Genomic DNA, 27,983 nt, shown 5'->3' with positions numbered 1-27,983 from the left:
CACTTGGCCAGGCCCCTGTGTGTCAGCCCCGGGGAAACTTTAAACCAGACAAAGCTGTGAGCTAAAGAATAACTTCTCCTGGATGCATTCGTTCAGACTTCCCCTTTTCTCCAGATCTCCTCCTCTGTGATCTGGTCGGATCCAGTTCTGCGCCCAAGCGCGGCTTCGTGGTGCGAGATAATCGGCAGCTGATGTGACTTAATGAGGCGGAGATGCGGCAGGACAAACCCAGACGCGCGCCTCTCCTGCGACGACAGGTGCGCCGCTCGTGAGCGCCGAGGAGGAGAGCGGGAGGGCAGACGCACCGACGAGGGGAAGGAGGTAAACAAGCAGATTCGCTCCGCCAGGTCGTCGCGATGGAGCCGGGGCAGAGCGCGCAGGTCGGAGCCGACATGGTCGGAGAGCACGCGGCCGGCGGCGGCGTGAGCGCGTCGGAGCGGGACAGAGAGCGGGACAGGGGCGACGTGTTCAGCCCGAGTCCGCCGGCGAAGCAGCGCTCGCTGCGGGTCGTGTACGTCCTGAACGACGGGCTGAAGTCGGTGATGGCGAGCAGCCCGGAGTCCGGAGCGCTGCAGTGTCTGCAGAGAGCGTGCGACGCGGAGAGCGCGCTGCTCACCACCGTCACCTTCGGAAGGCTGGACTTCGGGGAAACAGCTGTGCTGGACAGTTTCTACGATGCAGGTGCGTGTGAGACAGTCACTGACAGCTGAGGAGCTGCGGTGTGGCACAGCTGGCCAGGTTTTACGCGCTCAGCCGAAAGACAAACTATTCGTCTGCGCGTCTCCTTTTCCAACTTCTGTTTCTTCTTTTTCTTTTTCCTTAAACATCTCATTGTCATTGGCCCATGTGCAAAACACATAGCTGTTTTAGGTCGACAACAAAACAGAATTTGGCTAAAAGGTTGTGACCCCTACATTTAGGGAAACTACCAATAATAATTAAAAAAACAATAAAATCACTTATTATTTGTCAGTATACATTCCTTTGACAATATTTTGAACAAAAACACGCCCCCCCCCACCCCCCACACACATCCCTTTCTATATTTATACTTTTTAAAGACAAAACATGCTGCTTTTATCTATAGTTACATAGTCTAAAATTCTTTATGGGCATATTAACTGCTTGTATTCTATTCTAACATTAAAATTTAAAATTTGTAAAATGAAATTTGTGGAACAAATCGTGAAAGCTTCATTTCTGTTTCACTTGTCTTCTCTGCATCTTCCTCTGCCTTTGTTGGAGAAAAGCAGAAAACCAAAATTCAACTTTTATTTGTTTTGTGAGGCTACAGAAAATGATCTGGCTCACATGCTTATGGATGAATTCATTTTCTGTAGTCATGATTTAGTTGGGTTTTTTTTTTCTAATGCGCTTAAACGTGTTCACATGCATGCAAAAGATGGGAGAGGACTCACGGTGTCAAGGCAACAGACAGCTTTAGAGTTCATCAGTCAGTGGTCTGGTTTTTCCAAGGTGCATGAGCTGCAATGAAGCTCCAAATTAGGTTTGTCTGTTTCTGTTTAGTCTTTTTTTTCTTCAGATATATGACATCCAGTTCACCGTTAAAGAATTAAACTGCAAGGATCAGAACCATAAAGACAGGTTGCACTTATTTGGAGCTCTCCAAGTGAAGCGATTTGAAGAGCTAATGACATAAAACTTCAAAATGTTAACTAGCCTTACTGTTTTTTTTTCTTCTGTCAGTCATTCCATCTTCAAAAAGCAATAGCTGCTTTTCCTTATAAAACCAGAAGCATTAGCAGCAGAAATATACAGAACTAAAAACTCACAAAACACTAAATTACCTTTTTACATTTCTTTATTTTTCTTATGTAATCATTTCTGTTTGCCAAAATGGCCACTACCAATACTCCTAATAACATGACCCTCTTTAACTCCAAAGGCTTTATTATCTCGACAAGCAGGCGATCATGTAACTGCCCAAGTGTGCACGTGCATGCTCATTTGTCTGTCTGTATGTTAGCAAAATATCTCTTGAATTGCTTGACAAATTTCAATGAAACTCCCAGCAAGTAACCATTGGATGCACATCTGCAACTGATTAACATTTGGAGTCAGTCTGATTCAAGATGGCCACCACAGCTAATTAACCTCCACAAACACACGAATGGCTGTAACTCTGTCAGTTTGACAGATATTGACCTAGAGTTGGGCGTGGTAGTAGTTGAGAATCGTCTCAATCACACACACTGAGCGCCAGCAGATCGCCTTACACTTAATTTTATTTATTTTTTAACTTTACAAGGCAGTGAGTGATATACTTTCCTTCAAGGTTTTCATTCACACAGATTTCATTTCACACAGTCTTCGTCACATCAATTTTTTTTTTTAATACAGCTCTTGCGTGAACCAGAAGTCAAAGCCACTTCTGAAAGTCTTTAACTGGCAGCTATTTATACCGTGTGAAATTGTCCGCGCCTCTTCTGCCAACAACATGGGCGCAGATACAGGTGTTAGTTACGTGAGATCATAGCCTCGTTGGCTTCGTTGAGCGAGCAGATAGATGTCAGGGATCGCGGCCAAAAAATGTGGTGACTTCAAAGGAAGAGAGAAACTAAAATTTGTGAAAGAGTTGAACATTTTCCCATGGCAGACTTATGACTTGGGCTGTGACTAAGAGCCTGAACAATCTTTCGGTGAAATTCAAATTTCCTAGTAAACAGCGAACTATCCAGTTAATGCTGATGCTTTAATTTAAACTGTCTGGTCATGTCAACATTCATTATATTACAGTATGCTACTTCACCCTAATGTATCTTTCTTGTTTTTAGATTTATATTTAAGGTCGAATAGAATGATGTGTCTTTGAATAAGATCGAAAAAATGTTACTTAAACAGCCAACAAGACAAGGAACATGTAATATAAATAAACTAATGCTATTTTCCGCCTATATTAATACAATGGTTATGCTAACAGCTAGCTGATTTAAGATCTGGTGTACTTGTTTCACCTTTTGACAACAATCTCGGAATATCTTAGAAATGTTTTTGAGTTGCTTAAGAATTAGAAAATATCGCAACATGGTCTTTTTACTACACATCTTTTATAATTTTGTGCATAGTTTTTTTTGGATGTATACAAAAAATACTTATACTGTAGATTAATGGCTGTAATTCAGAAAGTATTAGAAAGTCAGTAGGATTGCTCCTCAGGGAACCATGAAGGACTTTGCAAAACCTGTTGCATTTCCATCCCAATGTTTTGTCAAAGTCATTATGGTTCAACTTCTAAGGACTGTAAATATCCAGTCAGTATCCATTGGAGGAAATAAAAGATCACCAGAGAATGATCAAACATGGAAATTCATCCAAGAGTTGTTTAAAAGGAGATGTATTTTCCTCCTTTTTTGTCTTTCTGAGCTCCTAAATCAAAGATTGATAGGATACATTGGTCTAAAATACAAAATTTTTATACCAAAGCACTAATAATTATTATTAAAGTTGGTTTTATGAGGAGGAAAAACTTGACTCAGCTCCTTCCCTTTCTTGAGAGGTGCATGTGGTTTTACTGCCCCCGATTTAACAGAATAAAATCAGTTACAACAGAATTGGTAAATCTCAGCAAAGAAGGTACTATGTTTCATTCATGCTTACCGTAAGTGCACAAGGGAGTTTGTAATAATTGCTTGGGAGTTTAAAGAGGTGCTTGTTTCTGTCTTCACACATGTCCATACTCGTTCTGTTGACATTTACTCCTACATCCAAGCATTTGGAGTGCTGCAGGCAAGAGGAATGTTTCCTGGAATTATCAAAAGCACAACTTTTTTATGCACAAAACAAAAATGGAAAAGGTGCTTCTATAATTGTGTTGAAAAAAAGAAAACTGCTTATAGGCAATAATAATGCTTTTTAGCATTTAAACCCTCTCTTTGAAACACTTCCTTCACTGACTTAAAGACACAGATTAAAAGCAGTAGTTCAGATGTTTTGAAGTCAGGTTCTGTGGAAAGATTATTCACATTATTATCTGAACTGGTCTAGAAACCTCTTTGAATGGCTTCAGTTTGGAGAAATAGAGTTTTATTCTGGCCAGACCGACGAGCTAACTACTAGTCTGAGTTGAGTGTTGAGTTAAGCTAACAGATGAAATTTATCCAGGACTTGCATCCCAGTTCAGGTATCGTTTTTCTCAATTATCCGGTTATTCATGTCTGTTTACACTATCCCCGCTGCTTCACCCTTTCCAGACATCGCAGTTGTAGACATGAGCGATGTGTTTCGGCAGCCCTCGTTATTCTACCACCTGGGTGTGAGGGAGAGCTTCGACATGGCCAACAACGTCATCCTGTACCATGACACCGACCCCGACACTGCTCAGTCACTGAAGGTAACGCATGCACAGCGCTCCTGGAGTGTAATAAGAGTTCGCGGATGCCATTCCTTCACGCTGCCTCAGAACAAAGTGACCCACTGAGTTATTTACAGACTGGTGTGTGCAGAACAGTCAGTCCTGCCACCTATTTAAGAGCACCAATGTGGTAAAAATACACTGGAACTCTGTTGTTGTACAGCTTTGAAATACATCACATGCTCTTTGTCTCTTTACAGGACATGGTGGCACAAAAAAACACAGTAAGTTTTGATATGTGTGTGTGTGTGTGTGTGTTTCACAGTGATTTATGTGCACACGCTGTGCATTGCTATTTCTAGGAATAACATTTTCGACAAGGGCTGTCTGTTCTCTCATGTTGATATCCATCCAGGAATGTATCTTTCCATAGCCATCTCTTCTTTAAGCTCCTTCTTTCTGTCTCTTGCACTCTTTCTGACACCCACACACACACACACACACAGTCTTACATGTTTAGATAGACATTTTCTTGACATGTTTTTCGCAGCAGGTTTTCCTAGAAACTGACGTTGATTGTTTGTATGTTCTCCACTGAAATGTGTGGAGTAGGGAACTCGCCCGCAAGCGTTGGGATTTCCCTGGGTTCAGTTGCCTCCTGAATACAGAGGCTCTGGGCTGAGAAATAAAGTAGGTGGCAGGCCTGCACCAAGGCATGCTGGGAGAGCTCATCAGTCACAGCTAGTACTAACAATCAAGGAGCCAAAGCTGGAAGAATGTGGCTTCCCAATGCTTTAAATCTACTAATGACATGCAACTAGCAAAGACAAAGAAAAACTGAGTTTTGCATTTGATTTGCTCTTTGCAGCTTACATTCCGCATATTCATATTTTTATTCTTTATATGCATTGTGCAATAAATCAGTGCTAAAACTTTACATGGTGCAATGTCCTTATATGTGACCTTTAGAAATATCCTGTTGTATCTTAAGCTTTGCGCACTGGACTAATCTGTTTGGCCTCAGCTTTTTGTGCTGACTTTTAGTTTAATGCTGAGTTTTAGACTACTGGTTGTTGTTATACCTATTAATGCAAAATGTATCAGAGTAATAGAATAAATATATTTTTATGGACAGAAAATAACTTGTGCAATATCGTCACTCCATAGTTCTTGTATTATGCAAGCCACACATGAATCTGCTAAATGACTGCCTGTTAAGTGATCGCCCCTGAAATTTGTATTTCAAAAGTACAGGCTGTGGAAAATTAGAGCTCAAGAGAGATGAGCTAGTCTTGTCTTAATGTCGTGTGTTTTTAGTTATTTGGTTTGTGACCTTAGCCAAGGGAACGAAAAGGATCTTAGCTGCTATTCAGCAAGCAAACAAAAGTGAAAATACATACAGTCATTAAGAAAAAAAAGCTAACACCTAAGTCTGCTTGTGCTAACTTTATAATAATGTCATGATGTTACCAGACAATCTCAGGCGTTCTGATCCTCTGCTTGTACTCATCCTTCTCACTAATTACTCTCTAATCTCCCACCTGCTTCCATTGTTTTTCCACCTGGACTCCCTTTACACCTGACGTCAGGATTCTGCATGTGTGTTTGCCTGAAGAATAACTGTATTACATCTGCATTTACACACTTTTAAAAATCCAGCACTCAGTCTTTGTTTTCCCTGTTTTTTTTTCTTTAAACGTCCCTTCAAGGCATCAAGCGGTAATTACTACTTCATCCCCTACATTGTGACTCCCAACCACGAGTACATGTGCTGTGAGAGTGACGCCCAGCGCAGGGCTAGTGAGTACATGCAGCCCAGCTGGGACAATCTGTTGGGGCCACTGTGTGTCCCTCTGACTGACCGCTTTACCAGCCTGCTGAAGGACATCCATGTGACATCTTGGTGAGAAAAAACAAAAGAAGAACATTTTAAATTTATTTTTGCACATTTTTAGTGTGTATAAAGTCAGATCCAATCAAATAAATATGAGATTATGGTGACATCACTATTCTAATTGCTGTAGTACTTATACTACAAGTTGCTATTAGAATCTATTAATCAATCTGGTTGCACATTTACAACTGATTGGATTTTGGAGTCAACCTGAGTCAAGCCACAGCTAACTGACTTTAGGAAATACAAAAAAATGACTCTAACTCAGTCAGTTTTACATATTTTAAACTAAAATTTGGTGTGGTATTCGCTGAGTCACCCTCAATACGTACTTCGAGAGCTAACAGCTCACTCAAGATTACTATTTTAAACTGTGTCTAAGGTAGTAAACATAATGCTTTCCTTCAAGGAATGCTAGTTTGATTGCCTATAATTAGGCGTTGTGAACTCTTTCTGTTTCTGCACTTCCTGTTTATCTCCGTCATTATTACTGTTTTTCAGTGCGTCCTTCAAGGACACACTGCTCAATGACATCAGGAAAGCCAGGGAGAAATACCAGGGAGAGGAGCTGGCCAAGGAGCTTGCCCGAATCAAACTCCGAATGGACAATACAGAGGTCCTAACTCAGGATATTGTCATGAACTTGCTGTTTTCCTACAGAGACATACAGGTACAAACTCAGTCTTCAATTGGGAATAACACTAACCTCAAGCAATTTAAAATTAGCATCTCATTTCCCTGTTTTTAACTGGTTAACAGGACTATGATGCCATGGTGAAGCTGGTGCAAACATTAGAGACGCTGCCAACTTGTGATCTGGCCACCCAGCCCATGATCCAGTTCCACTATGCTTTTGCCCTCAACAGGTACACTTGATTTAGAATATTTTTTGCACCTAACTTAACGATGCAGATAATTAAGGTGAAGGTGGAGTCACAAACATTTGCTAAATAAAGTCAGAAATTGCAATTTTATCTCTGAATTTTGGAACACTCTTTAAACTTTGTTGTATTTTTTTATTATCAATATTTAAAGTTGTGTTTGTAATCGTTTTGTGCATTTTTTTTAGTTTCATAATGCCCTATAAAAATTACCAGTAGCTAACAAAGTAACATAAAAAGGAGAAATCTGACATTTTAAAACACAAATTATTCTTGTTTATAGAGTCATAAATGAGCTATTAAGACAGCAAAAAAGATGTTATGTGTTTCAGTGTCTCAATCCAAAGTTATTGATCAGTTTTTGTGAGTTATGCATGTTAATGTGTGCAGGAGGAACAGTCCTGGAGACCGGGAGCAGGCTCTCAGAGTGATGCTCCAGGTGCTGCAGTCCTGCGAACATCCCGCACCGGACATGTTCTGTCTGTGTGGACGCATCTATAAGGACATTTTTCTGGACTCGGACTGCAAAGACACTATAAACAGAGACAATGCTATACAGTGGTGAGAATCCAGGAAAACAAATGTGTGTTTGGTGAAGTTATTTCTCAGAGGTAATTTATCTGTTGTTCCACACACACCCAGGTACAGGAAGGGCTTTGAGCTGCAGCCAACTCTCTATTCTGGCATCAACCTCGCTGTCCTCCTCATAGTTGCTGGTCAGCAGTTTGAGAGCTCCATGGAACTGAGAAAAATAGGTGATCATCACTTTTTATCAAATTATGACTTGACTTCTAACTCACAAACCAGAGCCCCTGATGCGTGTGATTAACTGATTGGATACTGTGTTTTGGTTGATGTTAAAAAAAAAGTAATTGGCCAGGTAGTTTTTAATTATCACCATAATTCTGTAGGTGTGAGGCTGAACAGTCTGCTGGGGCGCAAAGGTTCCCTTGAGAAAATGAATAACTACTGGGATGTGGGCCAGTTCTTCACCGTCAGCATGCTTGCAAGTGATATCCCGAAAGCGACTCAAGCTGCTGAGAAGCTCTTCAAACTGAAGCCGCCACTGTGGTAAAGTTGTTCATATATAAAAAGTCTTCACTTCTGTTAAATGTTTATCTGCAGTGTGGCTAGGAAGCAAGGTAATACAATATATTGAAGTCTATCGTGTATCTGGTAGATTGCAATATATATATATATTTTGCCAATATATTCCAATTTATATCAAATTCTAAATTATATTGCAATATATTGTATTTCTTATGTATTACAATGCATCAAATGTTAATATATTTATATCAGTGGTACAATTTTTATTGTTGCTTTTCAACAAACCTTGGAAAACATCCCTTTAAAAGTAATGACTTTGAGAAAGAGATGTAAATTTATGAAAAGTTAACTTTGTATCAGTGAGACAAGGGCTTGAGTTTATTGTTGAATGGGAATACAGTGATGCTGTAACAGTGTGCTTTAAATATTTCTCCAAAAAAAAACAATTATAGTTTACTCCATTTGTAGATTGCACCTGTCAGTTCAACAATTTGGGGAACCGGAGTATGTTTACAGACGATTAGTGATGCTCACTGGCCTCAATAATTTTGATTTACCTAATGGGCATCTTGTTTTAGGTATTTGCGGTCAGTGGTGCAGAACCTGCAGCTAATCCAGAGATTTAAAAAGCAGGCGGTGGAACATTCTCCCCAGCGAGAGAGACTCGACTTCTGGATGGACATCATCGTTGAGTCTACACAAGGCACCACCAACAGACTGCGATTTCCTGTACAAAAAACACATTTACACTTTGAACTGCAGTAACAGATGCTCAGAAACTATCCAAACGCTACCAAGTCTGTATCTTATTGCTTTATTTCTATTCAGGTGTTAATTCTGGAGCCGACCAAGGTTTACCAGCCTTCTTATGTGTCAATTAACAACGAGGCTGAAGAGATGAACGTCTCCATCTGGCATGTTTCTCCTGCTGAAACTGTAAGAACTATTATGTCTTTACTTTTATTGAATCAAAACATTGATTATTATCACAAGTGAAATTTGTAGCCTCATTTCAGTTATACTTGAGCTGTAAATTTAGATGTGAAGTAAGTAATTTTGTGATCACAAATGCAGCAAAAGGTGACTGAGTCCTAATGCTTTGATCCACGTGTGAATGATGTGGAAAACTAAATCTTCTGTCATTTACAGAAGGGGATCCATGAATGGAACTTCACTGCTATGTCCATCAAAGGCATTAGGTATGTTTAAAACTTGAGAGTATACAACAACTTCAGTAATTTTAATAACAAGAATTGAGAAATAATTTATTTTAGTTTCTCTAATCCAACACAGGGTTATTCATCAATTATGCATACAGGCTCAAATATATTCATACAACCCTTTGTCCAGATGCTTTTTGTATCCATCAACAAGCTTCTGGCTCAATATCTGACCACTCTTCACACCTTTTGGTTCTTGGCATGACACGACTTTAAGGATAGTAAACAAATTTTCAACAGGGCTGAGTTTGGACCTTGGAAAGGCCATTCCAGAATAATTTTAGCTTGGATTATCCATTCAGATGTGCGTTGGGGACTTTGGATGTGTTTGGATGTGCGTTGGGAACCATTGTGCTTTCAGAACACCCACATGTCCAAGTTTTAATTGTCTAGCTGCTGATTTGAGGTGAAGTTAAAGAATTTGGAGGAAGTCCTCCTCATTCGTTATTGTGACAAAGTGGATGGCTCTTTGTGCAATGCACCAGTTCCACTGGCAACAAAACAGCCCCACAGCATGATGCTCCCACCTCCATGCTTGATAGTTGGTACATTGTTTTTGAAAGCCCTACCTTGACTCCTCCACATGTACTTCTTGTCGTTGTGACCAAAAAGCTGAATGTTTTTTTTTTTCATTTGACCAATATATAAATATTTCTTTTCTTCAGAAGGCATTTGATTTGTCCATCAAGCTTAATGGGGATACTTTTAGGGCAGAGTCTTCATTCTTTGTCATCACCCTGTGGACAAAGAATGTGGACAGGGACAGTGGTATCTAGTAGCTTGTAGTTCAAGGCAGCCTTAAGTCTTTGTGGTTTCTGGGTTCTTCCTGAACATCCTAATCAATTTCCTTTTGACTGACAGTAACGGATGTGTATTGCTCAATCCAGAGGGTGCTGTCAAACATTTTTTTTTATTCTTGTAAAGAGAAACTACCAGCTGCTGTGTCAATCATGATCACTAACAGGAAGCTAATAGGCCTTGGCCAAGTCAAGTTAAGACATTCATAAACCTTGAGGACCACATATTAAAATATTTAGGTGCAACATATGGATATTGTTTTAACTTGTATGTACAATTTTACCACAATAAATTCAAACTTGTGCATCCAGTTCTTGTTTTTTTAAAAATCATTGAAGTTGTGTGTTTATTCATTCCACCCTGGAAAAGTACAGCTCAGATAATTCATGAACAGTAACAGTAACAGTAACTTTGCAATAATGTGCATGATGAGTGAATGTATTTTTTATGACAAATGTAAAAGCAAAAAATTCGTCCTTGAACAATATTGCTAGTCCTGTTTAGTCTTTGAAGAGACTTCTTACTTTGAGTCCTAGAAGCCTCTGCTTAGACTAGAAGAAGCCAGGATGCCTAAAGCTTAAAAAAAGGACTTGTGCTCTACCAAATCTTTTGTCTGCGATCATTCTACTTCATTTCTGCAACTGTTGCAAGTTTGTTTTCACTTTCTACTCACCTATCAGCATCTACAAAAAAAACAAGGGATCACTCAAATCATATAAGTAGTTGGGATGAGGGTGCAAGCTTCCTGTAGCAGTATGAATGATTTTAAACCTTTCAAGTTGTGGTTGTGGATGGTTAACTAGAATTTAGCCACCTGGAACTGTGACTGAAATCTTCCATTGATGCAACCTAATCACCGCCTGCATAGTCAAGACAGTGATTTATGATGCAAAGGTGCAGCTACATAGTTAATGTAACCTGATAAGACAGAAAAAAAAGAAAACATGGGAATGTACTAGAAATAGAGAAGTGTAATGTATTATATGTGAACTATGATTGTTTATGGTAGTTTACCAGAACTATTAGTGAAAGAAATTTTATAGCTTTACCTCAGCAAGCTGGCTGAAAGTCAAACACAAAGGACTAAGTAAACAAACACACACATAAAACATTAGGTTCACTTTTATACTCCTCATTAAAGTAAAAGCCTTGGTTTATGTATATGTATGAGGTAGTTAAATGTTTTAAATTGTAGTGTTATTTCTAATTAAACAAAATTTTCTGGTCCCTCTTTCTGCAGTATCAGTAAGTTTGACGAGCGCTGCTGCTTCCTCTACGTCCACGACAACTCCGACGACTTCCAGATCTATTTCTCCACAGAGGAGCAGTGCGGTCGGTGAGGACACACACCTCTAGATGTGTCTGTGTAGGTGTGTGTGTTTGTCCGTGCCTGTGTTTGCACAGTATGTACAGTGCTGTGCAAAAAAAAAATAAAAAATAAAAAATAATAATCTTGTGTTAATTATTTATTTCTTCATGCTTCAGAAAGCCCAGAGAACTATTGATCAAAATTGTATTAAAAGATTACAAGAAAGTCTGATTTCTTGGAAGAAAAAGTGTTTAAAAAATATACAATTTTTTAAAAACTTCTGCACAGTACTGTATGTGTGGTTGTGATCCAAAGTTTGCAGGCCAAAAATAACAAAAGTGATGTGTGTCTGTGTTTGTTTGTGTCAGGTTCTGCTCCATGGTGAAAGAGATGATATCTGATGGTACGGGAAATGCTGTGGAGCTGGAGGGGGAGGGTGATGGAGACACGTTGGAGGTCTGTGTGCATCTACATAAATTAATATAAAAGAATTAAAGATAGGTGCAAAGTTTCACCTTGGATACGTGTGTCTGAACGCTCTGTGTGTATTGTGTGTTACAGTATGAGTACGACATGGATGAGAACGGAGACAGGGTGGTGCTGGGTCGGGGCACTTATGGAGTGGTGTATGCTGGGAGAGATCTGAGCAACCAGGTCCGGATCGCCATTAAAGAGATCCCCGAGAGAGACAGCAGGTAGGATCACAGCATTAGGTGCAGTCAAAGTTTGCTGCAAAGTTTGAGAGTAAAAAAAAAAACAAACCAAAAAATTCCTTTTTAATGAAATACATTGTAAATCTTAAATTTAACTGTAAACAACTGAGAGATTGACAAATCTGTAACCACTTCTTACCAAAGTCTTTTATTTGGTTTGCAAATGTTACACATTCAAACAAACATTTTTGAAATATTTGTTAAAGAATAATTGTAGAGGTCAATAAAATAAATGTTTATGTATTTGTTGTCGAGACGGCATTTTGAACTAAAGTCTTAAAACATTTCTGTGGAACATTTTAAACATTTACATTTCTATATTAAGTTAAAAATAATTTTATACTGTTGTGTAAGTAAATGCAGTATGTCATGCCAATACTAAGAGTTTAAGACTAAAGCTACTAAATGCTACAGCTCTGCCCCCTGCTGACATAAATTAGTATCTGTTATTTTTTTTGCTATTTGATGATACAAAAAATATTATAGTGACTTCAGGTACCATGTATTCATTTATTCTTTATAGCTAAGGACATTGATTTGCCTCTTTTAGTCTTTAATAATACGCAATAAAATAAATGCATATAATTTCAAGTAGATAAACTGAAATAGATAACTTTGTGACTGGGGTGGGATGCATTGTAACAATTCCTACTGATGCTATTAGTGGCACTTGATGTTCATTTTTAGCTTCTGTTTTAAACATATAGAAATAATATGTCAACATTGCTTCCTCAAATTACTGCAATAAAATAAGAAGTAACAGAATCAACAAACTTAAGCTTGTATAGTTTATCATAGAACAAATAGCAGTTGTTATATCTTTTATATATACTTGTAATGATTTATAAATATGTATTGGGTTGAAATCAAAGAAACAAATTGTGGTTCTGTGCTTTTCTCTCTGTGACTCAGATACTCACAGCCACTTCATGAAGAAATTGCCCTTCACAAGTACCTGAAGCACAGGAACATTGTTCAGTATCTGGGTTCTGTTTCGGAGAACAGATACATCAAGATCTTCATGGAACAAGTGCCTGGAGGTACGTTTCTATCGAATGGAGAAAGAGACAGTGCTCAGCGTCTTGAAGAAGAACAATAACAGTCTGTTTCAGAGATCGATGCTTGTGACCTCTCGGTTACCGGACGGTCTCTCTAACTGCTTGGTCATGTTCCCATTTCATGATAGGTTTTGGACACTCCTTGTCTCCTTTTTCCAGGAAGCCTGTCTGCACTGCTGCGGTCAAAATGGGGTCCTCTGAAGGAGGCGACGATCATCTTCTACACCAGACAGATCCTGGAGGGATTGCGGTACCTGCATGAAAACCAGATCGTCCACAGAGACATCAAGGTACTCACAATCAAACTTGTTCTGACACTTGAATAAAATAAAACACATTATGTTCACATTTTAGAACCAACTCAAGGACATTTTAACATATTTTAAGTAGACTCAACTATCAACAGAAAAGTATTCTTACAATATGACAATACAAGTTCAGGAGCACCAGATCCTCAGTAAAAAAGAAGTTTTGTTTTTTGGCTTAATCAATTTTAAATAATACATTTAGCCATTAAAAATGGTAACTTTAATTACAAAATAAATGGTATCAGTTGGTTATAAAGTAACAGACAAGAGGATCTAGTCAGATTAGTATCTAACACATGAATTGTTGTAATAGTAATTTGGACGCCACAGAGCTCTTGAACCTTTTTATTTTTTTTAGAGTTACTAATGGGAGTGATTAGGTAAAATGATTCACAATAAAATTGTAAGTGCTTTAAAGTTTGTAAGTTTTCTTACTGGCTAAAATTTTAACTTTACTTTAGTATGACTGTATATAATAGTTTGCACAGATTTTAGCTTACTTAGAGTTAAAGGGTGTGCATGTAATAGCAGAAAATAGGCATTTAGTTAAAAGATGACTTTTAAAGATGTTATTTATACTGCATTTGTTGAAATGTATCAACTATGGCATGTCAACTGTTTACTAATTCTTTAATATTATGTTGACAAGTTTCTGCCTAGGTAATGTGGAAACTCAGTAAGGTTTTAAAGTTTTCATGACAAGACAGTCAGACTCACAAGAAGAGGTAGAGAACTGCTAACAATAAATTATTTGCGAAAGCTGGGCAATAAGGTTAAAGGCAGGAAGGATGGTGATGACTATGTAATATTTTAATATTAAATGAACGAGAACAGGACCCTGTGGTACTTTATTTAAAAAAATAAAGATATATTTTAAAATTCTCTCAAGATAAAAAAATAATGGAAATGAACGCTTACCTCACAGACTGTATTCTGTTTTTCTTTGTTGGTCTGTTTGGTTTTTAGGGTGATAACGTGTTGGTAAACACCTACAGTGGCGTTCTGAAGATCTCTGACTTTGGGACCTCGAAACGTCTGGCTGGAGTCAATCCCTGTACAGAAACATTTACAGGTATCTGATAACACCTCCAACTCTTTTTTTACTAAATTTTATTTATAAGTGCAAGCTCTGAATTTAGAAGTCTGGGATGTTCGGGGCATGTTCCATGGAAATAAAAAAAAGTTTTGAGTTTAGTTTTTTTTATGTTTAAGTAAATGTCATTGAAAAAAATGTATGAAACTGATAAAATCATAGCAGACTTCAGGTCTAGAGCTAAATTGGGAACTAAAATCTGAAAATGCACTTTGTAAATTAAAGGCAAAACAAAGTAAATCACCCAAATTTAAATGGAGGAAATGACTCACCGACAATGTAAACTATGCACAAGTTCCAACCAGTTCTACATAAACACACAGTAATTCAATCTGGGCTGCATAAATGGAGTCATTGAAATGCTGCTGTCTCAGACAATGAGTGTAAATATCAAATGACCCTCAAAATGTCAAGAGCCCCTATCGGCCTCTATGGAAACACTCGAACACACAACTGTGTGTGGACATAAACATACAATGGCCATCTGGCCTTCTCCTGGGGCCACAGAGGTGTGTAATTAGATTAGCTAATCAAGCAGAGACAGAGGTTGTTTACCTTTCATTAGCAGGTCTGTGGCTCTGCTTATCTTTCTGCTCTTTCCCTCACTTGGTTCGGATTCGCTTTTTATAGCTCTTGTTGTAAATGTGCCTGAAATTTTTTGGCAGCGGAGAAAATGCAAAGGAGAGAAATAAAAGTTGCTCTTTTTGGATTTCTTTTTGTTGTTTTTTTTTAGAACAAGTGATTCAAATTTTATGTCTTCATGTTTCAGTTGTTAAAAATATATATGCTTTCGAATTTTTTGCATATTTTTTTAACATCGTCAACATTAATTCTTTACTAAAAAACAGTTCAATATGATGCAATACGTTTTAGTCAGTTGTCCTTGTGGAAATTTGGTAATCGAGTTATTGCACCATGATTTTGTATACTGTACATTAAATACATTCCCATTGAAAATTACTGTTTGTCCATTTGGTTGTGGAGATATGATAAACAACCAAATGAAAAAAAGGTCTTTAGAAATGGTTGTATAACGTGCTCTGCAGGTACTCTGCAGTACATGGCTCCGGAGATCATCGATAAGGGTCCTCGAGGCTACGGGGCCCCAGCTGACATCTGGTCACTGGGATGCACCATCATCGAAATGGCAACTGGGAAACCTCCCTTTCATGAGCTCGGGGAGCCACAGGCAGCCATGTTTAAGGTAGACGCTATTCCATGTGCTTGGAATAAATCTGATGATAACTGTTTTTGATATGTCACATAAATCGTCTACTTTTTCATTTCCAAACATCTACGAGAAAAGCTCTATGGCTTTGCGTTGCAGGTGGGCATGTTTAAAATCCACCCAGAGATCCCTGAATCTTTATCACTCGAAGCCAAGTCCTTCATCCTGCGCTGCTTTGAGCCCGACCCTCACAAGAGAGCCATCGCCACAGACCTGCTGAGAGACATTTTCCTCAGGCACAACGCCAAGGGCAAGAAGAGCAAGATCGCCTTTAAACCAACAGGTTGCAACACACAAACACACTGCCTGCCTGCTGATGCTTCTTTTGGCATGAGTATGTAAACACTTGAGTGAGTTTTGTTCTGATTCAACACTGATGAACACTGAGGAAACCTTTAAAGCAGGCTGTGCAAACATGAAACACAGTAAATATTTGCCATGAGGTCCACAACTCAAGTTTCTCTGTTAACATGATAAAGTTAAAGACAAAACTACCAGAGGAACCAAGTATTGCTTGCAAGTAGTTCTGCTGAAAGTACTTTGATCAAAAGATTTCATCCAAAAATAATTTGACCAATCAGCCTACCGGAATATTGCTTATTTTTTGTAGTTGTGCAAACTGCCGATTTGGTACTAAAAATGTCCATAAGTAAAGTTAAAATGACAACAGAAGAGCTTATTTAACCCTCCTGTGGCCTTCGGGTGAAATGGACTCGAAGTTACAAGTGTTTCTCTTCCTCTCTTCAGTTACGAGGGCTTCAGGAGGGTTACGTAGAGTTACATCATTTAAGCGGTGCATGTATTTTTTTATGCTCACATGTCTCTGCTGAATGTTTGTGTTCTCAGACTACATCCATAATGTGTCCATACCGGTGCAGCTGCAGGGTGAAGCTGCTGGCAGCAGCAGCAGCGAACACGGCTCCGTGAGCCCGGACTGCGACTCCAAACATGACATTTTCTTCCAGAAGAAGAAAAACTCGGGCTCCGAGAACCTGCTCAAACCGTCCAACTCCAACTACCTGAGGTGAGAGTGGAGTTTACGTCACTTCATGTATAAACTCAAACTCACAGATACTCACCGGCTCTTCTAATAGTTCTGATCTGATCCATTTAAAACAAATAACATCAGAAATGTAGTAATACCTATTCCAAATGTAAAAATTATTCATTACAATCAGTATTTTGAGGGATACTTCTACATCTAAGATGAGTTAAAAAGATGTCAGTGAATGTGTGTGTGTGTATGGCAGGTGGCCTCATTGTGGTCTGTTGCCTTTTACAATACTGATATAATGAGGGCTTACAGTTTTATAATCTTCAGGTGGCAGCTGTGCACACACACACACGTGTGTGCATGCATCCATGCATGTCCCGGAGTGCTGATTCATGCTGCACTTCCCTGTGCACACAGAGTAGCCAGGAGAGGCTTGTATTTATAAAGAAACCTAAAGGCACGCCACACTGTTGTAAATCATTTGTGCAGCTCTTGTTTTTTTTTTTTTTTTTAATGTATTATATACTGCTGTGAAGTCATAGTGTGTTGGTGTGTTTCAGTGTCCCAGACGATAGTTCGGTTTCAGAGGACCGCAGTGCCCCCCCCTCACCTGAGGACAGGGACAGTGGTCTGTTCCTGCTGAAGAAGGACAGCGAGAGACGAGCTATTCTCTTCAAGGTCCTGAACGATGACCAGGAAAAAGTCATCTCTAACCTGAGGGAAAACCACATACAGGTCAGTGTGCATGTTTGTGTGTGTGTGTGTGTGTGTTCAAGCATTACTCATGCTCTCATGCTCTTTGGCCAAGTGTGTCCATCCATCCATCTATCCATTTTCTTTACCCGCTTTTTCCTTTCCCTGTCGCGGAGGAGCTGGTGTTCATCTCCAGCAGTCCTTGTGGCGGGGACACCCTGAACAAGTTGCATGTCCATCACAGGGACACATAGAGACAAGCAATGATTCACACGCTCACACACACACACACACACCTTGGACAATTAGCAGTGAACCTAACATGCACATTTTTGGTCTGTGAGAGGAAACCAGAGTAATAGAGAAAATCCACGCATGCACAAGAGCATGCAAACTCCACACAGAATAGTCGGGAGGTGAACCTGCAACCTTTTTGCTCTGAGGTGACAGCACTAACTGCTGTGCTGCCCCAAGTGTGGTCACACAACCTAAATTTAGTGACCAGACTTACAAAGCAGATACCCATAAGAACAATTTTAATGTGTCAGAGTGAAACTGTAGTTTAAGGTTGTGTGTAGAAAATAATGTAATGGATATGCTGGATATGCTGTTTTGGAGTGCAACGAAATCAGAAATGATCTGAAGTGGTGTCATTTTGTGTCAGATACAATTTAAAAACCTTTTTTTTAACAAATGGCAGAATGGCAGGTCTTAAATGATACAAATATGAAAACAAATTAACGTCATCTTTTTTATTATTAAGCCAAAATAAACCAACATGCAGAATCTGTATTAAATATCTTAAATATTAAATATCTGTTAAAACATAAACTTGAAGGCGTTGTTTTTCATATAGCCTTTTATATCATGTTAAGGAATTTCAGACTATTCTTTTTTTACCTCACAGTTTCAGGTCATAGAGGTTTGTGGACATTTGTTTTTGCACAGCTTATTTAAAGGGTTGCTACAGCATCACAATCAGTTTTCAGTCAAGGTACCCATGGCTTGTGGCTGCAAACTGATCCCTGATCATCAACCCCCCCACTGCTGTGGTTAGGATTTAGCAGCACAGGCTGCTTCGTAGTTCCTTATTCCTAATCTAAAGTGCTGTGTTTATGTTTGAATTTTAAATAAAGTTACAACAGCTTGAATTTTCCTGTAATTTTTTAACATTTGTTCAAAGCTATAGGATCTTTCATCTCCTTATATTCAAAACTTGGATTGAAAAAGGATGTTGGGATTTTATGTAATTGCATCACTGAGTCTGTTTACGCCTTGTTCACTGGTGACATTTATTATAAAAAAAGATACACAGAAACACAAGAGATTCAATCAGAATATTTAATGAATTTTGTATGAAATACCTCAGTAAACATGTTGCATATTAAAACTGTAAAGGTGTTCTCATCTAGATAAGCCTGTAGCAACATCTTAAACTGTAATGGAAGAACAGGAGTCTGCATTTTGATGCAAAACCACTAGAGGACGCTAATACTCTTTTGAAATTCCAATGAGATATCCTGATGTTTGATACACACTGTATCTGTGCAGTTAACTCCTAAAACGCATTCAGACACATGAATATTCAATAAGCTTTAAACTGAGAAAGCAATAATTACAGTTTAAGCGCTGTAAGTGATTTATTTCGAAGCATTTCTGAATAAAAATGTGTTTGTGTGTGAACAGGGCAGTGAGGAGCTCCAGCTCTCCATTGAACACATCAAGCAGATCATCTGCATCCTTCGGGACTTCATTCATTCTCCCGAGAGGCGCGTCATGGCGGCCACCATCTCCAAGCTCAAACTGGACCTCGACTTCGACTCCAACTCCATCAACCAGATCCAGCTGGTGCTGTTTGGCTTCCAGGACTCGGTCAGCATACACACACACACACACACACACACACACACACACACACACACACACACACACACACACACACACACACACACACACACACATGCTGAGATCCACATCAGTAGGATGAGTTCACCAGAATGGCAGCAAATATAAACACCAAAAGACAGAAACGTAGTGAGAAAAGCATCTCCTGAGTGACAAAACAACAAAAATTATTTTATCAATTAAACAAACAGTGGAATATCAAAATTACTTTGTATAAAAATATATTTTAGTAAGAAAAATATATATATATAAAAAAAAGAAATGATCAAACAAACAACATATCAGCAAATGAGAAAAACTTTAAGGCTAATGAGTTTAATTAAAGACTGAATATTGTTTTAGGTTTTGGAGAATTTCAAATATGTAAATAATGTTTTAATAAGAAATTATCCACAAAACATACTTTGTTAGTGATTTTTTTTATTAAATCAGCTTTTTTGGGATGAATTAGTTATGATTTTTAAAGCTGTAACATATAATTTCCTTTTGGAAATCTATTACATCTTTTTCAGTTTAATTCATAGGCTACAAAAAACAGATTTCACAAAAGTCCAGTATCTCTATTTTTCTTGTTTTTTAAAATGAAAATAGAAGATTCACTCTAAATGTACACAATTACGTGACACAAAAGCTTTATGGAATCTACTTATTTCCTCTTGTTTTGTCAGATATGTTAGTTTGTTCAGCTCATAAAACATCCTGTAAAATATTGATTTATTATTTTTTAAAAGACCTTAGAGGGCATGAAAGTGTTTCAGATATATATTAGTGATCCACTTCTGAACTAAAAGTAGATCTGCCAGAAGAAATATCAAGAAATACACATTTGTCATGGTTTTCCATCAAAAAGATGTGAAACTGCATTTTTACTTGAATCAAAAAGTCAGGTTTTAATCATTGTGTTTTTTTTTGTCATTCTCAGGTGAACAAGGTGCTGAGGAATCATCACATTAAACCCCACTGGATGTTTGCCATGGATAACATCATCCGACGAGCTGTGCAGGCTGCAATCACCATCCTCATTCCAGGTGAGCTGCGGCCTTTAAGAAGCAGGAGGTTCAAGAAACTGACAGCCTGGACCCATGTTTGAACATTTCTATAAATGAATTGTCACAAATATGCCAATTTTATAGCTTATTATGGCACTAGAACAAAACTAGAAGCAATGCAGTGAAAGCGAACAGACTTTAACTGTCTTGGTTCTCAACTCCAGAGCTGCAGACCCACTTTGGGCCGGCGTCAGAGTGCGAGGGGGCAGAGAAGGATGATGAGGTGGATGAAGAGGAAACAGAGTTTGGCCCAGTTTTAGCTCCGAGTTCCGAAGACCCGGGATTGACAGCGGACTCCGCCCTCCCGGCCACCAGCACTCAAAACTCCACCCACTCCCAGGAGAATCAGCGGTCGCATAATCCCCTGGGAGTTCAGCTAGGACGCCTCAAACTGGAAACTAACAGGTACCGAAGAAGTTGAAACTATTTAGTACAGAGTCACGAGATGAAACTGCTGCAGGTTTGTTCACAGAAGTGGAGTGAAGTAAATTGTTCAAATAGCTGAAGCTGAACGTGGAGCATCAAAGCACAAAAAACACTCACAAGACAAAGGAAAGGCCTTGGGGTTTTTAATTTTTGATGAAATTCTGAATTCTTTGATAAAATTGAACTAGAAATGGATTTCTACTGGATTTGATTTTTAATAATTTTGATCAAGTTTTAGAGGAACTCATTGCAAAGTCATGAAAAGTGGTCAAAAAAAGTGAATGCATCAGTTTAAAGCAGATGATTACTTTGTCCTTTCTTTCTTCCAACCTGATAAGTTTCTCAAAATGTAAACACCTGGTTGGAAAAAGCGGTTTGCATTCCTTTGTGGTAATTTTCCCTTGGCTGAAGAGTTTCAAGAATGTGGTTTTGTTAGCCGCAAACTTGTGAAAGGAGCTGCAGAGTACACAAGTTGCAACAATTAATCAAGAAAGAGAAGTCAAAACAAAGACATTTAAAATGGTTAAGTATAAAAAGTGCATTATTGTGTCCTAGACCTTTGTCCTTCTACCTGAGATTTAAGCAAAGTAAGATGGAGGTTTTCATATTTTGTGCCTTTGTGGTGCTTGATTTCGTGCATTAATGAGTTCAAACATACCAACTCAAGCGTGTTACTCAGCATTTTTCATTTCTTTGTTTCAAATGTTCTTGTGTCACTTCTGTAACACTAACATTTGCTTTTATGCTCTCATATCTGGAAAACTAAAGTCTTTGAACTGCGCCATTTAATCTCCTTCAAGATAGTTTTTTATGATTGATTTCATTCTTTGCAAAGAGTGGCTTTTAGTCAATGTTTTCTTTCTAAGTAAAAGAAAAACTGTAAGTTACAATGACAGTCAATCTGAACATACACGTACTGAATAATGTCAATCAGTGAACCATTATTTCTTAGCTCTTTCATTGGTGGACTAAAAAAACATCCCAGGTCCATTTGGATCAGTCCCTGAGGAAGGCTTGTATGGCATTGGAGTTTTAAACGGTTGAAATAACTTTAACAAGAATACAAAAGCTGCCAGATTATTTCAGGAAGTCTTTTTGACTCTGGTGATTGTTTGATTATTAATGTGTAACTAATAAATACATTCTTTAAAAAATAAAATTGAGTCACATTTCACTTCTAACTTCTCAGGTTTGAGGTAACAGCCAAGGCTACAGACATTTCATTTCATGTTTGACGGTAAAATGAAGGCCATTGTTTTTTATGCAAACATGATGTTTTGTATTTAACGTGTCTCCTGATGTGAAGAACAGGTAGTACTGGGTCCTTGAACACAAACAGCTTTCCGCTCTTATAAGGAAACTTTTTCCTCAATTCTCCAAACATGTGCCACATCCTGTGCATTTTAAAACATTGTTACCTTATAAAAAAGAAAGTGAAATGACAAATGATTTTGTTACTTGTTTGCAGTGTGCAGCTGATCAGTCTGTGTGTGTACGTAACAGATGTTGGTGTGGGTGCAGGTTGCTGGAGGAGCTGCTGCAGAAGGAGAAGGAGTACCATCAGGTCCTGAAGGCCACGCTGCAGCAGAGGGCTCACGACCTGGAGCTGGTCAGACTCAGACACAGACCACCAGGTAAACGAAAAAAAAAACAGACTGACTGATTAAACAAACAAACTCTTTTAAGGTTTTATTGTGTTCTTTTGTGTGTGCTGGACACTAACCAGAATACAGCCTGATCTTCAGAGATGCTCGTTTATCCATAACCTGACCAGACGTTTCTGCTAATCGTAACTCATCCAGAAGGCTTGGTGGAGACAGGAATTATAATCCTAATGCAGCATTATGTATGTTTTAATTGTCAGTTAAAGTTTGTTTAAGCCCCAAAGATATTTTGTCTTTCTCATAAAACTTGATTCTTAGTTTTTCATTTCAGAAAAGAAAAGTGTGCCCTAAAAATGCAGTTTATATGATATAAAGTCTGTGTGACAGGTGTATATACAGATTGTGCAATAAGGCTGTGATTCGTTGTGTTGCTCTATGTAATGTAGTGCAAAAAGGTTTAAAATCCTTTAAAAAAATCTATTAAAAAATGCTTATTGAGTCAGATTATATCCTAAAACATGCTGTGGAGCAAATTATGTTAACACAAGACATTTATGATGAATAATAAATTATTTTTTTCTTTCAACATATCTGAAAAACAGAGAATTTTATTAATAAAACACAGAAATTCGATGAAACTTTTATTATCACAAAGATTATGGATTACTGATGTAATGTAACTCTATTGTGAGCTGAATACAACTGAGTCATGAGAGGTATATAAACAAAGAACTTCTTTTTTCAGACATTTCACCTCCCTCCATCCTTCACATCCCTGCAGACCACGAGCCAGACAAGCTGCTCACCGATTGGCTGAAAGAGCAGGGAGCAGACCCAGACACTATAGACAAGGTTGGGCATTTGCAGGGTTTTCTAATCAACATTAGAAAACACAAGAACGACGATAACACAGTCAGTTCTACAGATATTGAGGTAAAATGTGGTGTGGCAGTAGGTGAGAGTCATCCTCAACTCATATTCCAAATGCAACACGTGGACTAGATTTTTGATATTAATTTTTGGAGTCAACCCTGTGTGTCTGGTATTAAAATAGATCATGGACCACTTTATTGGAACTCTTAGAAAGTAAGCATTGGGTACACATGTACATCTACAACTAAATAACCTTTGGAGTCACCCTAATTGGAGATGGCTGCCACAGCTAATTGACCTTAGCAAAGACAAAAATGGCTAAAAGTCAGTCAGTTTGTCAGTATGGAGCTAAAATGTGATGATGTAGCTCAGAGTCATTCACACCACATACTTTAAGTGGTAACAGATCTTGCATTTTGGCTTGACATCAACAGCAACATTATTTTCAAGTTTGACTACAATGCCATCATTTCTCACCATAAGATGATCTTAGTTCAAAACTCTGGCACAAAAGGTGGCGAGCAATATGCGTTTCACCAGCAACCTCCTTCTGTTCCATTACTGTAAAGTTCGACTCTAAGTTAGCATTGTTTCTGCTTTATTTTCAGTTTGTGATGGAGGAATACACACTGACTGACATTCTGAATGAAGTTAACAAGGATGACCTCCACGCTCTACGCTTACGGTAACCCCAACTCTTTGTTTTCTGTCAGCATAAAACAGCATCAAGTCAGTTCTCCACCTTGACAGACAACAATCTAAAGAGTTCAGAGGTTATTTTAGACGTTTGATGCTCGGCATTTACCTCCTGTAAGAGTTTCAGATTGCTTCGACGCCTGGGAATTTTCAGGAATTAATATATCTCGCCAAATTAAACAGGTTTTGTATTTCCAGGAGCCCTCTTCAGGCTATCTGACTACAAAGCTTACTGATACTGATGATCTGAGATTCAGATCTAATAACTGTAGACATGAGTAACACAGGCTAGAAATACTTTTCGTACATAAAAAAAAAAAAAAATCAAAGTTACAGTTAAACAAGCATTCAAAAGGTTTTGAAACAGTCGTTTTAAAAACTTAACTCTATAAAAGTGTAACATCTGTCCTCTTGCCGCTCAGGGGTGGAGTCCTTTGCCGGATCTGGCGAGCCATTCAGCGGCATCGAGAGCGAGAAAGGTCGACGGGTGACCAACACTCCAAAAAAGAAGTTTGACTATAACTTTAACCCCTGTTTCAGAAGAAAAATGCGCACATTAACACATTACCAGCCTTGCGTGGCAATCTCTCCTTTCTCTGCCTGTTACTGCTGTGCCTTTTCCTGTTGTAGTCTCTATTTAATGTGCAGGACTATGTCAATCCATGCAGAGTCCTTAAGGATCAGACCAAAGCGCTTTAGTGTGGGCACTACTGTATGTATCTTTTTGTGTATTTAAGTGTTTCTGTGGGTCACAGTATGTTTGTGCTAGAGTTTTTGTAGTTGTGAAAACAGTTGCTCCTTATCTTTTTAAGTTTCTTTAAGTTATGAAACATCATTGCTCTCCAGAAACAAGACCATTAAGAGTCCATGGTTTAGACCTCTCAGATTAAAAAAAAAAAAAATTAATCTACAATGTAGGAGTGTAATGGTACATGTACATGTACAGACGTCATAAATTGGAATAGGGAACCCAATGAAGAGTCCGTCACAGACAATCACCAATCTCATTTAGAAGAAGGCACACATTTTATGAGACCAAAGTGCAAGATTTCTCATGTTATTTGCAGAAAGTTTTTGCTATATTGAAGAAGCTGAGGCGACGCAGTCTTCTAAATGTGAGCACACAACCCTTGAAACGAAAAAATTTCAGCTAACGTTGTAGTCTGTATAGAGAAAAAAAAAAACATTTGCTTTTTGCTGATAGATCATTTTACATGTTGAAAATTTAAACAACTGTCACTTTTCACATAGGTCGATTGTGTTTGTGTTGGATGATGCTTTGGTTAAAAATGTCAGCAGTTTAAAAGTGACTGCAGGTTTGAATGTGGTCTCACTGAGCTCCTTATCAGTCACAAGTTCAGACTTGTTTTATCTTCTGACAGCAAAAACAGGAATATGATTGTAGCTCTGGTCATATGCAGTAAATATACAAAACATACTGTATGCAGAGTTGAAAAAAGACCAAATGTAAAAAAAGTAGGTACTGAATTATATTTTTTAATGATGTTTAAAAGTACATTTTAACTCATTCTAATTGGAAATAATTAGTAATGCTGCAGTCTGTAATACCGGGAAAATACCCTGACACCCATCCTCACTGGCCACTCCACTCACATCACAGCAGACCCCGACTTCTCTCCCCACAGGTGGTGGTGCCTCATTGTGGAGGTGGTGTCCTGTGGCTTCTTTGGTCTGAGCCTGGCTAAGAATTAGCCATTAAGCGCTTGCCAGTGAGCCCCCGCCATGACTGACTCCCAGGAGGGCATCTTAAATTCCCTGTTCTTGGCAAGATAACCTATTTACTGCAACACTGCTGCATCAAATTCTTCAAATTACTTTTTGTCTGACTTTTCTCCTGGGACCAGCTTGCTATCGGAAATCCTACCGGGGCTAACACCCCAGACAACACTAATATCCCTCCCCACGTTAAGGTGTCAATTCCACAGAGGGGCTGCCAAGTTTGCTCCTTGTCTCTGATCCAGTTTGTAATATTCATAAACAGTGTAGACCTACAGCATAGTCATGAAGAGGACGGTGTCCAGCTTGGAGATCTCAGGCTTTCATCTTTGCTTCTGGCAGATGATGTGTTTCTGTTCTGCTAAGCAATGGTTAATTTTTTTTTTAAACATGTGACATTGTTAAAAAGTATCTAAAAACAAGTATCTAAAACAAGGACAGTACATTACGTACTGTCCTTGTTTTAGATACTTTTTAATAAATTAATGAACGATCCCCAGCATACACTGAAGCAGTTCACAGCAAAGTGTGAAGCAACCAGATTGAGAGTCAGCTCCTCTAAGTCTGAGCTCATGGTTCTCAACCAGAAGAGGTTGGCCTGCTCCCTCTGGGTCAGGGGTGAGTGTTTGTCTCAAGCAGAGACATTATATCACTGTGTTCTCCTCATGAGTGGTGGGATGTCTTAAAGGGATGTCTGGGCTTCTGTTTTTGACCTGTTACATCTATGACCTGAGTTTGGTGAAGCAGTTGATTATGAATGGATGGTTGTCATGTCAGGCATCTTTATACTTAGTACTGGTAGAACTGTGAACACTAGTATGTTTCCTGATATTTATTTATTTATTTTGCATAATAGGTCACATTTACACATTTCCAATTCATATTGCTGAAGCAAAAAAACAGCTGTTAGCACAGGCTTGAGTGACCTTTATCAGTTAAACCAAAGACCTAAAACCAAATGCTGCTGTTTCTTACAACACATTTAGCCAAATTAACCCACTAACTCCTCTGGAAAAAGGAGATGTGCTGTGTCATTCAAACCTTGAAAATAATAATCATGACTGCTGATCATCACCACCCTTTTTGCATGTTATTCTTTAGTTGTTTCTACTTTTGTTTTTCTGTTTTTTTTTTATTTATCTTTTTTTTAATTCCAACTGTCATGCATTCTTGTTTATGCGCTTTGCAAATGCAATAAATGTGAAAAATGTGAAACCCTGACCTGCTGTCAAATCTTGCCTTGCCATATATTTGTTCATATTCTACAGGAGGATTAAATGTAGTGACACATTTTTCTAAATAAGATTTTGTCCTTGGTTTAGTTGGTCCTTAAATCTAAAAAAGATGTTTCTGTTGTGTTGAACCATTTAAAAGATATTATTAAGCTTACAGTGCACAAGGAACTACTGTGCTATTAACTGCTTTTATTCAGTTGAGGTATAATTAATTTATTATGTGTTTGAACACATCCTGCATTCTTTCCACTTGTTTCTTGTTCAGTGCAAAATAAACCTGTTTGCTGTTTGACCGCTTTCACTGTTGAATTATTTTCAGTTGTCTCTAGGCTGACCCTAAATAAAGTCGGATTTGTTCAGACAAGCTTTTTTGAAAATCCAGTTTCTGTGAACGCACTGGTTTTTGTAAGGATGGTAAAAAACAACAAAACAATTTGGAAAATTTCATGATCTAGTCCAGTGTAATGAATTTATATCACAAACAATAAAGATGTTGCAAGTAGGATATAAAAAAATATGATTTTGATGCCCACACAACTAAGAATTTGCAGCTATGTGCTCAAATAGGTGAAAGTCGACAGGCTCTGAGCTTGTTTTTATATGTCTGTCATGAGATGGTGAATGAAGGATTATGTCTTTCACAATGTTTTTAAAACAAGGAGAACTTTCTGTTCTCCATAAAAATAACCTATTAATTATTCACTTGCTGGTAAAGAACTATTTGAAGTATTTTGGGTGTGAGTGAGTAACTTTTTCCATGCACCCAAAGTTCAGACTTCCTCAATCCAACAACAAAAAAAGTTATTCTGAAGTTCACAGCTATTGTCTGTTTTAAAATTAATACTCAAAACTACATTTGGAAACTTAAACTTGAGTTCTAGTTGAACAGGACAACAGATGTTTTTCT

General features: G+C 38.3%; 1 protein-coding gene across 2 annotated transcripts; it reads left to right on the top strand.

Annotated features, from left to right (window-relative positions):
- Positions 1-24: 24 nt before the first annotated feature.
- Positions 25-27,366, top strand: map3k15 (mitogen-activated protein kinase kinase kinase 15). 2 transcript variants are annotated; one of them, XM_017414032.2, is made up of 30 exons: positions 357-681; positions 4,212-4,351; positions 4,573-4,596; positions 4,925-5,002; positions 6,022-6,215; positions 6,708-6,876; positions 6,966-7,072; positions 7,478-7,648; positions 7,730-7,842; positions 7,999-8,158; positions 8,716-8,866; positions 8,966-9,073; positions 9,287-9,336; positions 11,396-11,491; positions 11,833-11,920; positions 12,026-12,159; positions 13,090-13,217; positions 13,395-13,525; positions 14,510-14,615; positions 15,683-15,840; positions 15,964-16,147; positions 16,711-16,888; positions 17,419-17,593; positions 19,238-19,423; positions 20,379-20,484; positions 20,670-20,910; positions 22,453-22,565; positions 23,281-23,387; positions 24,017-24,093; positions 24,527-24,620. In XM_017414032.2, exons 1-30 carry the CDS (start codon positions 357-359, stop codon positions 24,618-24,620), a joined length of 4,092 nt encoding a protein of 1,363 aa, XP_017269521.1. The 2 variants fall into 2 exon arrangements, with proteins under 2 accessions (XP_017269522.1, XP_017269521.1); XM_017414033.3 differs by lacking the exon at positions 4,925-5,002 and having other exon boundaries at positions 25-681; positions 24,527-27,366.
- The last annotated feature ends 617 nt before the right edge of the window (positions 27,367-27,983 follow it).

The sequence above is a fragment of the Kryptolebias marmoratus genome, linkage group LG21, assembly GCF_001649575.2.
Source record: "Kryptolebias marmoratus isolate JLee-2015 linkage group LG21, ASM164957v2, whole genome shotgun sequence".
Classification (NCBI taxonomy): Eukaryota; Metazoa; Chordata; class Actinopteri; order Cyprinodontiformes; family Rivulidae; genus Kryptolebias; species Kryptolebias marmoratus.
This window is presented reverse-complemented; position numbering and strand designations above follow the sequence as displayed.